General features: G+C 33.7%; 2 protein-coding genes across 3 annotated transcripts; one reads left to right on the top strand and one right to left on the bottom strand.

Moving 5' to 3' along the window:
- The first annotated feature begins 2,910 nt into the window (after positions 1-2,910).
- On the top strand, positions 2,911-6,107 carry LOC140820283 (mitochondrial import inner membrane translocase subunit PAM16 like 1-like). Of its 2 annotated transcripts, none has more exons than XM_073180624.1 (5): positions 2,911-2,949; positions 3,928-4,008; positions 4,863-4,950; positions 5,613-5,737; positions 5,847-6,105. In XM_073180624.1, the coding sequence occupies exons 2-5, from the start codon at positions 4,006-4,008 to the stop codon at positions 5,955-5,957; spliced, it is 327 nt and encodes a 108-aa protein (XP_073036725.1). In that variant the 5' UTR covers positions 2,911-2,949; positions 3,928-4,005; the 3' UTR covers positions 5,958-6,105. The 2 variants fall into 2 exon arrangements, with proteins under 2 accessions (XP_073036725.1, XP_073036724.1); XM_073180623.1 differs by lacking the exon at positions 2,911-2,949 and adding an exon at positions 3,005-3,145 and having other exon boundaries at positions 3,934-4,008; positions 5,847-6,107.
- Positions 6,108-9,570: 3,463 nt separating this feature from the next.
- On the bottom strand, positions 9,571-11,145 carry LOC140819275 (uncharacterized). Its single transcript, XM_073179283.1, has 2 exons — positions 10,671-11,145; positions 9,571-10,199 (listed from the first exon to the last, which is right to left on the bottom strand). Exons 1-2 carry the CDS (start codon positions 11,143-11,145, stop codon positions 9,649-9,651), a joined length of 1,026 nt encoding a protein of 341 aa, XP_073035384.1. The 3' UTR covers positions 9,571-9,648.
- Positions 11,146-12,329: the final 1,184 nt, after the last annotated feature.

Below are 12,329 nucleotides of genomic sequence, written 5' to 3'. Positions count from 1 at the left end.
ATCTGGCTATGTGTTCCATGCTGGACTGGCCATCTTCCCCGGAGAATAAAATGAAATCATGGACTCTATAACCCCTTGGATATGGGTTATTCACGTCTATGTAGTCTGGATAGGGTTTGTGAAACTCTGGGCGGCCAATCTGTTTCAAGGCCGGCCCATACAGCTCTTGAACAGCCTCCCTCACCATTTCTGGATCAATCCCGTGCATATTCCGAGCTGGGAGTTGGTGATGGTAGTAATTTGCCCCCGAGCTTGAAACCCTGCATTTAAACCAATATTACCTCCTGGGAAGCCCCCATCCACTCCTTGATAATCCATGTGTGATATATCATCATAAGCTCCTGGTTGGCGGTATAGATGATTTGTCACACTGTACACTTGGGTAACCGGTTGTTTCGAACTCCCCACTCCATGAGCACGTGGATATGGCTGGGATCTTCTTCCTAGGGTTTCTTCTCTCTTGTGAGGTGGTGTATACCTTCTTTCTGGATGATTTTGGATAGTAAACTCCGGGCGAGGATCACCAGCCCTTGAGTTTCCAACTCCCTGGTCAAATTCAGGGACTTGGTTATTTCCTTGAACTTGGTTGCTCCCTTCTTTCTCCTTTTATGCTCTGCTCTTTGTCGGTTGACTGGTTTGGTTTACCTAATACTGTCTTCAAGCAATCAGACACAGCCTTGGATTGTGCTTGTGATATTTCCTCAATTTTCATCGCAGTCAATTCTTCCACCAAACGGTTTGAAATATGAGCATACATCTCTGGAACATTACTTGGATGCAAATCCAACTCCCTGGTCGGCTCGCCGTAGCAGCCGGCTGCTCTGTCAGTGGAGCGTGAATCTCTTCCTGGCTTGGTTGAGACTCCCCATCCCCTTGATTGACGTTTTCGTTTCTCTTTGGCGGCATAGTGATGGTCCCACCGGGCGTGCCAAAAATATGTTTGCACAATATTTGGTGTTGCGGGTGTGCCAGGTGCAAAAATACACCGATTTGTGTGAAAATGATAAAATCTAACTTCTAAAAACAAGCGACGTGAATTCTAAATTCGACCGTCAGTTCTAGTCTCCTAAAACAACTATAACACAAAAACGAAGAAAACTATCGGAAATTGATAGAAATAAACCCCTGACATTGTTTATATTTTCAATAAACCGTAGGAATTTACAAGACATAAAATATAACAGGAGTTGCTGAAATCTGAAACGAGAAGACGTAAATTGCTAGAAATATGCTGGAACGCTTAAAAACTAGTGCATAAAAGACTGAAAATTTTTGCAGAGAGTATTTGCAGATTTGTCTGTAGAGTTGTGTTGTCTGTGTCCTTTGTCAGTGTTTGCCGGTGTCTTTTTCTTCCGCTGTGAAAGGTGGTTTCTTCCACTCCCCCATGAGCCCATGATCTTTCCCACTATTTTCTCACGATCTCCATCTATCCTCCCACGTTATTCTCTCTTTTGGCGCTCTGTGACCAGTTTTGAATCGATAAAAATCAATCTGCCATACTTAACGGGCCTATATAATTTAATTGGGTTTGTGATTAATGTAGGCTTCATAATTAATTATTTTTAGCTCAAACACTTATATATTTGCAAATAGAAATTTATAGACTCTTATAGAATTTTTTCAAAATTTTCATTTATATTTGTAAATTTTTCATATACATATATATATAGATTTGTATATTTAATTATATTTATTATTTTCATTGATTTCTTTGAATTAATAATTATCATAAGTAAATAAAATTTTTAGTTTGAAATAACAATTATATATATTTACACTTTGAGAGATTGAGATTGATGTGATCTCAGTGAATTGGGTGACTTGGTTCGAGGCAATCTACCGGGTTTGATAAGAGTTTTGTTTGAGAAGATGAGCAAGAGGGTATATTTTGTGGAGAAGATATATTTCTCTAATATTACTTCAAGTGTAACCTTAAAACAAGTCAATGAACTTGTGAAGGGCGTAAGAGGAGTGTCCGGTGTGACCACTTTGATGCTTAAGTCAACAGAGGAAGAAAAAATAAAATATGTATATGTGAGCGAATATACGAAATCCACAAAAGTTCAGAATCCCTCAAATGAAATACATATATGCTATTTATAGGAGAAAATCATACGATTACATTGTTTTCAGTATTAATCTACTAATTAGGATAAGGTGAGAACCCATATCATACCTCTGATAACTTCTCTCACACGCCAAACACATATAGTTCTCACAGTAATGATTGTCAAACATAAAGTAGCACATACTACTGCACTCAAGTGAAGTAATATTTTCGAGGTAGCCCAAGTAGAATGCCTCCCGATAGTTTGTATGAATGTCCAGGCCTCTAATAACCCGGGGAGAAAATGTCCCGGGCATCCACCTGTCCGGTTTCTGAAAAATTCATCTCACAATTGACACTGATTTGATATATTCATGTAATATCCCGGGTCATCCGGTCATGGATGACCCGCGTTCTAACAAGGTTATCACCAGAGCTAGAGAGGAGACGGCAGATAGAAAAATCCGTTCAAATTTTTGATTTCGGGTTGTATTTTCAACTTTAATGTTTGTATGATAACAAATTTTATGAATTTATTAGTAAAATTTAAATGATATTTCGAAGAGTAGTCTGTTGTGAGACGGTCTCACAAATCTTTATCTGTGAGACGAGTCAACCCTATCGATATTTACAATAAAAAAATAATATTTTTAGCATAAAAAATATTACTTTTTTTATAGATGACCCAAATAATAGATCCGTATGACAAAATACGACCTATTAGTTTTTTCCAATTTTGAATACTCTACAAAAAATCAATTTCGAATACATTATATTTCCTATGCATGCCCCTTTACTAGTTGACGCTTGTAGTTGTGGCTTGATTCTCAAGCAAACTGTTTATTTAGTTGAAAGATAATTCGAAGTCTTGTCATCCTTTTCAACTTCGAAATCGGAATTCTGTAAGTTTGTTTTTTAATTTTCTTATAATTTATCAAATCTCATACTTTTCTGCTTTGATTTTAGGCTTGTGATTCATAACATCGCTTGTTCTACGAATTACGAGATATAGCATCTTTCCTTTTCGTTGATGTATTTATGTTTCATATCGAGTTGGTTCTATGTATGGATTGCATTCGATACTGTTAATATATGGAGGTAATTTCATTCTTAAACCTACCTTGTTTTCGGTGTTCTAAGACAATTTTTGTTTGTGGGCATAATTTTGGATTCAGATTATCTCAGCCATTAAATTTTGTTTGATATTTTGCCCATCGTGTTCATGTGGCATTCTTCTTGAAAGGTGCCGTTGGGGGTGCAGGTGTTCAGTAATGGGAGCTTAGTTGAATTTTACCTGATGACTGGGCTTTTCTACCTTGATTCATGCTATAGTTTCAAGCTGAGGGCATAAATTTTGAGGAAGTTGGAGTTTTCGTCTTAGCTCCCAAATCTATCTTTGATTATTTGATGCTATTATCAGTGTAATTTAGATTTTAGGATAAGATAATGTTGGATAAAAGCGAGGTTTTATATAGATTTATGGTTAATATATTTGATAGACTTGCAATAGGGCGTTAGAGGAATGTGTTTTTGTTAAGGGTGCGTGTATTTGGATCTGTGTGTTTGGATGATGAGGAGATTTCATATCCAAGTATTTAAAATATTTGAATTTTAGTTCTATGAAATCCTTTACTTGGTTCTCAAAATGGGTTCTAAAAAGTTGGAGGTATAAGGTATTTATGTTCAATGGAAGTTTGTGAACAGAAAATATGTTGTGAAATTTGATGACTGAGGGAGGGACACCATTGTCTGTACTCTATAGCTTTAATATAATGGAATCATTGACTAAAATGATTCTTCAGTTTATAACCTCAATCTAATTTTGCATTGTTTCAATACGATTATTTTATATGTTACCCTACTGATTGATCCTTCATCAGTTGTAGCTTATCCCAACTTGGAGTCTCTTTATTTTTACCTGTTCTCAAGATTGGCGGTTCAATCTATCCTCTCCAACTATGGTATGCTCTTATTTTTTCCCCTGAAGAACCATATTGGAAAATTGATGCAAATTCCAGTAAAGCTTCAATCTGTAGTTTGAATTTAACTGTCTCAATTTTTTCCTTTAAATGATATTAAAAGATGTAGTTCTTGAGTGATTCTTTCTCCATTTGCTGCAGTACCTTGGTATTTGACTGAAAAGTACCTCAAATTTTGGGTAAAAATGAATATGGAATCGAGTCTTCTCCCATACGAAAGTTACAGTTTAAACAGATCCTTTGCAGGAAATCCTCCAAAAGAAATAAACGCTTCCATAAGCATGTCTCCACATCGCATGGAAGTAAAAACAACTTAGGTTTAGAAGGAGACTATGCTGTACTAGAGTAGCCCATAGTATATGTTCGTCATTCGATGTGGAATGTTTCTCAGGAGCAGAATATTTTTCCTTAACTCATCACCCCCCACTAAAACCTGGAGTTCTACTAAAAAGATTCGCTTCTATACTCATCTTGCTTAGTATTTAACATGTGGTAGTCGTGTCGGGGGCAATTTAAAAAATTCAATATCTGTTTTTTAAGGAGGTACTCCCCTATTTTTTTTAAAAATACGCCGTGTTGGTGCCCTTGTGCTTTGCCTTGGTTTGTGTGCTCGCTCGCTATTGCATCCGTTTTTAGTGACTGGAGTTCTCCTTAAGTAAGTTCTTGAAAATATGGGTAATGTGAGAGTACCTCTAAAAAGGGAAGGGTGTCAATACCGAACAATTTCAAGCACTGAATCCTGAGTTATCGGAGCATCCTCCCTGCTGACAGAAATTATAATAAAAGGAGGATCTCCCGTTTAACCCCAGACTTATATTTTTAATGTTATTTGGTAGGCTGCAAGGCTTATTGCAAACTTGATCGTGATAGGCTCTGGAATATTGGCTAGATCGTTTGTTCAAGCATACCGTCAGGCACTCACAAGTAAGTTTTCTTTCGATATCTTAATCTATTACAGCATTTTCGGATGTATGAACTGGCATATGGTAAGGCTGAGCCTTGATCAAATAGTCTACTGGTGGCTCTTGACGAGAGTCCATAATAAGGAGTTACCTTCAGGGGAAAAGTTTGATAAGTTTAGTACAGATACATCATTTTAGCTCCCTTTCGATATTAAACGTGGAATGAATTTTGGAGCAAGTTTGGTTGAGAAGTCTATGTGTACCATTTGATATCATATGCTGAATCGTGTTTTGAAATAATTTAATTGGAAACCATGCCCTGTGGGTTCTAAAAAGCAACTTTCACGCCCCACCTGCTTGGAATGGAGGGTAACAGATCAATTATCAAACTAGTTGAAAGTTGTCTGATCAGACGATTCCCGTAGTCTCAGATTACCTTCTTTTGGAGATAAGCACATGCCTTTTCCTTCCATGTTGGAGACCACCGAACTGATACATTTTCAATTTATCATCATTACTATACAAACCTTACTCTGGCACTAGTTTGGGTCGGCTCCACTGATCTCTTATCTCTCATTATATTATGTTCGAAGCCAAATCTTGAATTAATAAACTCATGCTTAACAAGTCTATGAATCGATTGCCTTGTCCATATATCCATTGATGATATATAACTTTCTACAGATGCTTCAAAGAATGGAGTTGCTCAAGAAGCAGTACAGAGAGGTTATAGGAAAATGATGAGTGATGCAGAGGCGAGGCAAATTCTCGGTGTCACGGAGCATTCATCATGGGAAGAGATTTTGAAGGTATAATTCTCCCTTTCGTTTTGATCTTAAAACTTGGTCAAGAAAGTTTAATGCATCCTTTTCTTTTCTTTGGACATAATTAACACGGATTTCCACATCTGGTTTCCAGAGATATGATAACTTGTTTGAGCGGAATGCCAAGAACGGTAGCTTTTATCTCCAATCACAGGTGCATAGAGCAAAAGAACTTCTGGAAACGGTTCACCAAACGAAAACATAGGGCACATTCTGGTCTTTTAATAGTCTACTCATAACAATAACTGTCCTAGCGCTATCATATCTTTTGTTTCATTTCTTCTGCAACAATCACAAACACTTTTTTGATTATAGATCTACTACCAGAAATTCAATACGTAATTTCAGTATTCAATGTGTATTCTTGAATAATCTCATTTTTCAATTATTCAACCATTTCATTTTACCAAGTTCAATGTTAACCAAAATGGTCAACATTCATATGTTTCGATGCAATAACAAGACGTTATCTTTTACATGTGAGTTCACTTTAAAAAAAAACCTCGTGTATATTAATAAATATCCACTTCTAAAAGCATTCTTAGAACATTGTTCTAAGGATAAGATGTGATTTCATATCCTTTGCATCACGTATATCCTAGATTCTATGCTTGAGATGTAAAATTATCCACAAGCAAAAGTCAATAAGAATCTTGTCAATTCAACAAAAACCTATTTTCAAATTTTCAAATACCGAATAATTTCTCCTCTTTCTGTTTCCCAAAATATATATATAACCAAATGGGCAAACTTGAGAATCAGTCAAAGCGGAAAAGATAAAAAAAAATAAAAATAACAGTCAAGTGCTGATTTGCTTATATCATAAACATAGGTTAAAATGAGATTGTATGATCGAGTTCTGACCATTTTATCGAAATTTATAGTTATCGATGTCATTAAAATGATACAAGCACCGTGTTTCGAAATTTATAGTATAAAAACGTTATGCTTTGATTACTTTTCTAACATATACAATTATTGCAACTCAATAATTTCTTCCTAATAATTATAATTTATTAAATTTCAATGTGTTTTAAACTGTTCACATATAGATAGCTAGATATGTAGAAGTTTCACTTCAAATTGAAGACCTTTACATGCAAAAATCAAACTTATGTGATTAAATATTATTTATTCAATTAAAATTATAATTTTCTTGAAGTAAAATACCGATTTTATTAGTTTTTTTTTTAAAAAAAAACCTAATTTGATTATTTATTTCGTAATTAATATAATTGACAGTTTTTGTAATGGTGAATCCGTTATGTTTTTAAATATAATATTATACACTTAGCTTTGTTTATAATAATTCCAAAATATATTATATATACATCTAACATCATGAAGAAGAAGAAGATGGAAAATTAAAGCAATGAATTTTCTTATTAATCATATTTCAATTATAAATTCTCTGCCGAATTATAGAAAACTCTTCTTCTTCTTATTCTTTTTTTGTTTCAAATTTGGGTACCTATAAATTATGTTGGTCTGAAGTAGTAATTTACGAATTATGATTGTGTACTACTATTTATAGAATAAGACGATTTCACGAATTTATATATGTTTTCGTGTTACATGATACTTATTTACACTGACTCAACCTTTGTACGTACTAACAAACCTTTATTCGACTGCATTACTTTTTTTTTTTTTTTAATTATTACTACAAGATTGTCCTCGAGCGCATGACTTGAGGACAAGATATATGGAATAGGTTGAATTGTCGATTGTTTTAATGGTTTACTAAGTCAAGTCAAATTTACACCAGAATTGATTAAGACATGGATGTAATGATTCCCACATAATACAAATCATTTTTTATTTTCATATTTGACATTTTGTTCAAATATATACGGATTTGTCGAGTTTGATTTACATGACTAATATTATCAGTTGGAGGTTTATTCAGCGCGTATTTAAAGATAGCAGCTACGAGTTTTAAATATATATATATTACAGCCAAAATCGAATAATTAAGAAAGGAGGCGATATGTTGGTACTCGACGTATATCTTTCCCCTTCTAGAGATGAAATCGAATACAAACTCAATAGAGTAAACAACTTCATGATCGAGCTCATACTTGAAAAATAAAATTGAGTCATTTTCATTATTTAAATTACCTAATTCTAAATATATATTCGAGTTTCTCGCGAGTTATCTCGAACTAGTCTCGAGGTCGGTCAAAAACTTGCGTGAGACGGTCTCACGGGTCGTATTTGTGAGATCCGGCTATCTTATTTGGGTCATTAATGAAAAAGTATTACTTTTTATGCCAAGAGTATTACTTTTTATTGTGAATATGGGTAGGGTTGACTCGTCTCACAGATTAATATCCGTGAGACGGTCTCACATGAGACCCACTCATATAAATATTTATATATATATTTATATATATATTTATATATATTCGTATAAACTTATAGGCAAAATATTGTGTGAGACGATCTCACGGGTCGTATTTGTGAGACGAATCTCTTATTTGGGTCAACCATGAAAAAGTATTACTTTTTATGTTAAGAGTATTACTTTTTATTGTGAATATGGGTAAGATTGACCCGTTTCACAAATTATAATCCGTGAGATGATCTCACATGAAACTCACTCAAACTTATAATATTTTTCAACATATTCCATATTCCATAATATGTCTGAATTTTATTTTGTTTGCAATAAAGGATTGCTGGCCGAATTGGATGACCAAAATGGTATCAAGACTTGGTTTCTATTTTCTGGATTTTCATATTTGCAACAATATATTATAAATAAAAATTAAAGAAAGAAGCCATTTGCAGCAAAGATCACTCTTCAAAATCTGCTTATCTTTTAGACTTTTACTCCCATTTTTTTTTTCCAAAACTTGGGAAATGACAAATTCAAAGGTACGGCATCTGCATTTTGCTTCTCAGTTAAGTAAACCATGCATTCTATTTAATATTTTTATAAAAACATCTTTCTCGAGTCAGTCTATAGCTACACCTGAAATTATAATGCTTCATTTATGTTTTTTTAATTATAAAATATGTTCAATTAATCATCTGAATTCAAAATAAAAATATATAGAGCATACCAAATGATCAATTGAATATGCTATATTGAAAGTTGGATTTGGATCTTCTACTATGTTGAAAATATAGTACTTGATGATGTGCGCTTTTTACACGAGATGATCACATGATCATCTTGTAGGACATCACATCATATGAGATAAATTTAAAAAGTTGTCAGAATAAACGAGATGATCATGCGATCATCTCGTGTAAAAAGTGCACGTCACTTGGTACTGTATTTTCAACACAATAGATGATATAAATCCATTGAAAATTAGTCAGAATGAATATACTTCAGATATAGCATAAATCCAATCGTAACTTCTAAAGTTCTTATCATCATCTTTGGCATTTCATATCTTAATTTATTGTGTGTATATATATATATAGACTACCTAAGTGCATGAAAACAATTACATATATAAATTTTCTTTAGAATCCAATATTTTCTACTACATATAGAGTGGCCAAACATTGGTCCCTCTACATGCAACCTTAATTACCGTACAAAAAATCTTTAATTGGTCCTAAATTAAATAGCAATAATTTTTCATATCTGCAACTAAGATAACCTACATAAAATTAAGCCTAAAAAAACTTTATATATCTCAATTAAACATATATAAATTTTAGTTTCTTTTTGTGAAACATGAATGAGTGGTTTTATGTGACTGAATTTGTAGAATATTTAAGAAAAATATATTTCAAATTGAATATATAAGCAAACAAACACATACATGACATAGTGTGTGTGTGTATATATATATCTTAATATTAATATCGTCTCATATAACCTAAAGTTAAACAATAAGTTCAAGAAGTTATACATGCACACTGAAAGAAGAATTCTACTTTCTTGATTTCTTTTCTGTCAAATATTCTCCCGTGTTCCGAAGAGAACTCGAACTCGAAGAAGAAGAAGTTCCCAAGTTCAATCCAAACCTCATAAAATCCTGTTCCTGCAGTAGCTGATGATGATGAGAATCTAGATGATGAGGATGAGAAGCTACCACAGAAGATAATACCGGTACCGTAAAATTCGACGAACTCCGATTAACAAATGATCCTTCAATATTGTTATAAATTTCTGATGACGGTATATAGTTTCCTAGCATAAATTGTGCATAGTGATGAACATTTAGATAATCGTTAGGTTGATAATCGGATGTAACGTGTCCGAATCCTGAGGCTTGAACCCTTTCTGGGAAATTGAGTATCGCTTTGTTTCCCTTGAATCTGAGTGCCGCGTTGTCGTATGCAATAGCTGCATCCTCGGCTGTGTCGAAGGTTCCTAGCCAGACTCGGGCTGCTTTCTCGGGATCGCGTATTTCGGCCGCCCATTTTCCCCACGGCCGCTGCCGGACTCCTCTGTAGTGCCTTCTCCTTTGGCCTGGATCCTCTTGTAAAGCCAAATCATGTTATGATCATAGACAAAAACATATCTCCATACCATAGAACTAAAAGAGAATTTCTGAAGATTGTTTGAGTTGGTGGAGTAGGTGAGTGCATAGTCAAATAGTCACGGTCTGATTCTTACTGCCAACACTTTCTTAGTCGAGCATGTAGCCTACTTTGCTGAGCATGTAGCCTACTTTGCTGAGCCTGAGCGTATACTCAATGTATCACGAAAAAAGGAGGCTCCCTAAGTTTTGGAAGATTCTCGAGTGACTGAAAATTAGTCAAGTGATGAATGATTGTATTTTTCAGATACTTAGCTTAAATTTTTTTTAAAAAAAAAACAAATTGAAATAGAAAGGAAATTGGAGTCAGTGAGTCAAACTAAACCTAAAAACACAAAAAAATTTCTTCAATACATAACTTAAAAAAAATTATTTTTTAGGAAACATGCTAAGCATATAGATATATATACCTTTTCCTATAATGACTTGGGATTGATTTTGGCTCACTGGCGCTGGCGCAGTTGACTGAAGATTGGCCGAAACCGTTGCGGAGCTATCACTGATGGAATCCGATGAAGCTTGGTTTTCTCGGGTGGAGCTGATAACTTGGGACAGAACGGAGACTATAACAGACATGTCTTGTCGGGATCTAGCAGAATATGCTGGGAATAATGATTCACCTTGATCAATATGATCATCTTCCTCTTTCTCCTTCGGTTCATCGGATGAAAAGGGCCTCTTCCCATTTCTGGAATCCACTGTTTTTGCCTTTGATCGTCTCTTCTTCGAAGAGGTTGAGTTGTTTGTTTTCTTGGTGAGGTATTGCAATAAATGGATCTTAGGATATGGCCAACGGAAGAGATAAAACGTTAATAAGGAGGCAAAGGAGTTAAGGTTGGAATAAATGAGTCTATTTTCAAGGGTTTGCTTTACTATAGCTAGCATGAATATTTCCTATATAATGGTTTAGTTTTTCAAACCAATTTAGGAAAAATCATTTTTTTGTTTCACAAACTTGTTATATTTTAGGTTTTAGTCTATTAACTCGTCGAACATTTGGTCTTGGTCCACTAACTTTTAATTTTCGAGCTGATGTGATGTCTGACATGCATGCCAGCTTATTCGGTACGACTTCAACATTTTTTCTTACAACTCCAACATTTTTTTGATAACACGAGCATCTGCATTTTTTGTTGTTACATATGTAGTCCGACAAAATAGGATTAAAACGAAAAATTAAAACTAAAATTATTACACTTAAACCAAACTTTGAATACTTAGTGGATCAAAACTCAAAATAAGTTTGTCGATCAAGAAACTCATATTTTTTTCTTTTATTTTAAATAGCTTATGTATAATTATATCATATAAACTATTTTATAAAGAACTTTTTATAAGTTGTAAGATTTTATTTTAAAAATAAATTATAAAGATGTTTGATAAAATATGATAATAAGATATAGTTTAGAGAATAGATTTGAAACATAATTTTTTTTTTTGAAATATTTTAGCTTGATATTAACACTTGATTAAAGTGAAGTAATCTGGTGTATATTTCAAAATCTATATATTATTATATTGTCTGAATTAACAATGATATTTTAAAAAATGGTGTGATCGTGCTTCCGGAAAACGTTTTGGTACGAAAGAAAATTTATATTTTTGATTTTTATTTATTATTTTTTTGTCGCCCTTCGTTCGTTATCTTAGTTCTTTTTTTTGTAATTTCATTTTTCTGGCATAACACTGACGAGACGCTAATGCACTCTTATCGTGCGCAGCCATGGAAGCAAACATGTATAATCAAAATTTTGATTCTTTTTCCTTTTATTCTCTTTGAAATATCCGGCTTCATTAATGATAATCCAAAGTGATAATAAGTGAAAATAGTTGTCACATTGAGAGTCGACCATTATAAACATAATGTGGTATACTTTCGACTTGAGCTTTAGTTTAATCCTAACAAGAGATTTTATCGTTAAATATCTCACATCGGCAGAATTAAGTTTTTTAAAGTTGTATATATGGATTTTTAACAATCATTTCCCTTTAACTAATTTTGAAGTTTAAGTTAGTTCCAAGTACCAATCTTAACATATATGATATCAGAATCAAAATCCACCGTTACG

This window comes from Primulina eburnea, chromosome 18 (assembly GCF_022965805.1).
Source record: "Primulina eburnea isolate SZY01 chromosome 18, ASM2296580v1, whole genome shotgun sequence".
Taxonomy (NCBI): Eukaryota; Viridiplantae; Streptophyta; class Magnoliopsida; order Lamiales; family Gesneriaceae; genus Primulina; species Primulina eburnea.
The sequence above is the reverse complement of the archived record's forward strand: the minus strand, read 5'-3'. Positions and strand labels throughout refer to the sequence as shown.

Coding starts and splice junctions, on each gene's coding strand:
- LOC140820283 (XM_073180623.1), top strand. Junction 4,009..4,862: donor ATCTATCCTCTCCAACTATG/GTATGCTCTTAT, acceptor GTTATTTGGTAG/GCTGCAAGGCTTATTGCAAA. Junction 4,951..5,612: donor ATACCGTCAGGCACTCACAA/GTAAGTTTTCTT, acceptor AACTTTCTACAG/ATGCTTCAAAGAATGGAGTT.
- LOC140819275 (XM_073179283.1), bottom strand. CDS start 11,145: ATGCTAGCTATAGTAAAGCAAACCCTTGAAAATAGACTCATTTATTCC. Junction 10,200..10,670: donor CCAAGTCATTATAGGAAAAG/GTATATATATCT, acceptor TGGCTTTACAAG/AGGATCCAGGCCAAAGGAGA.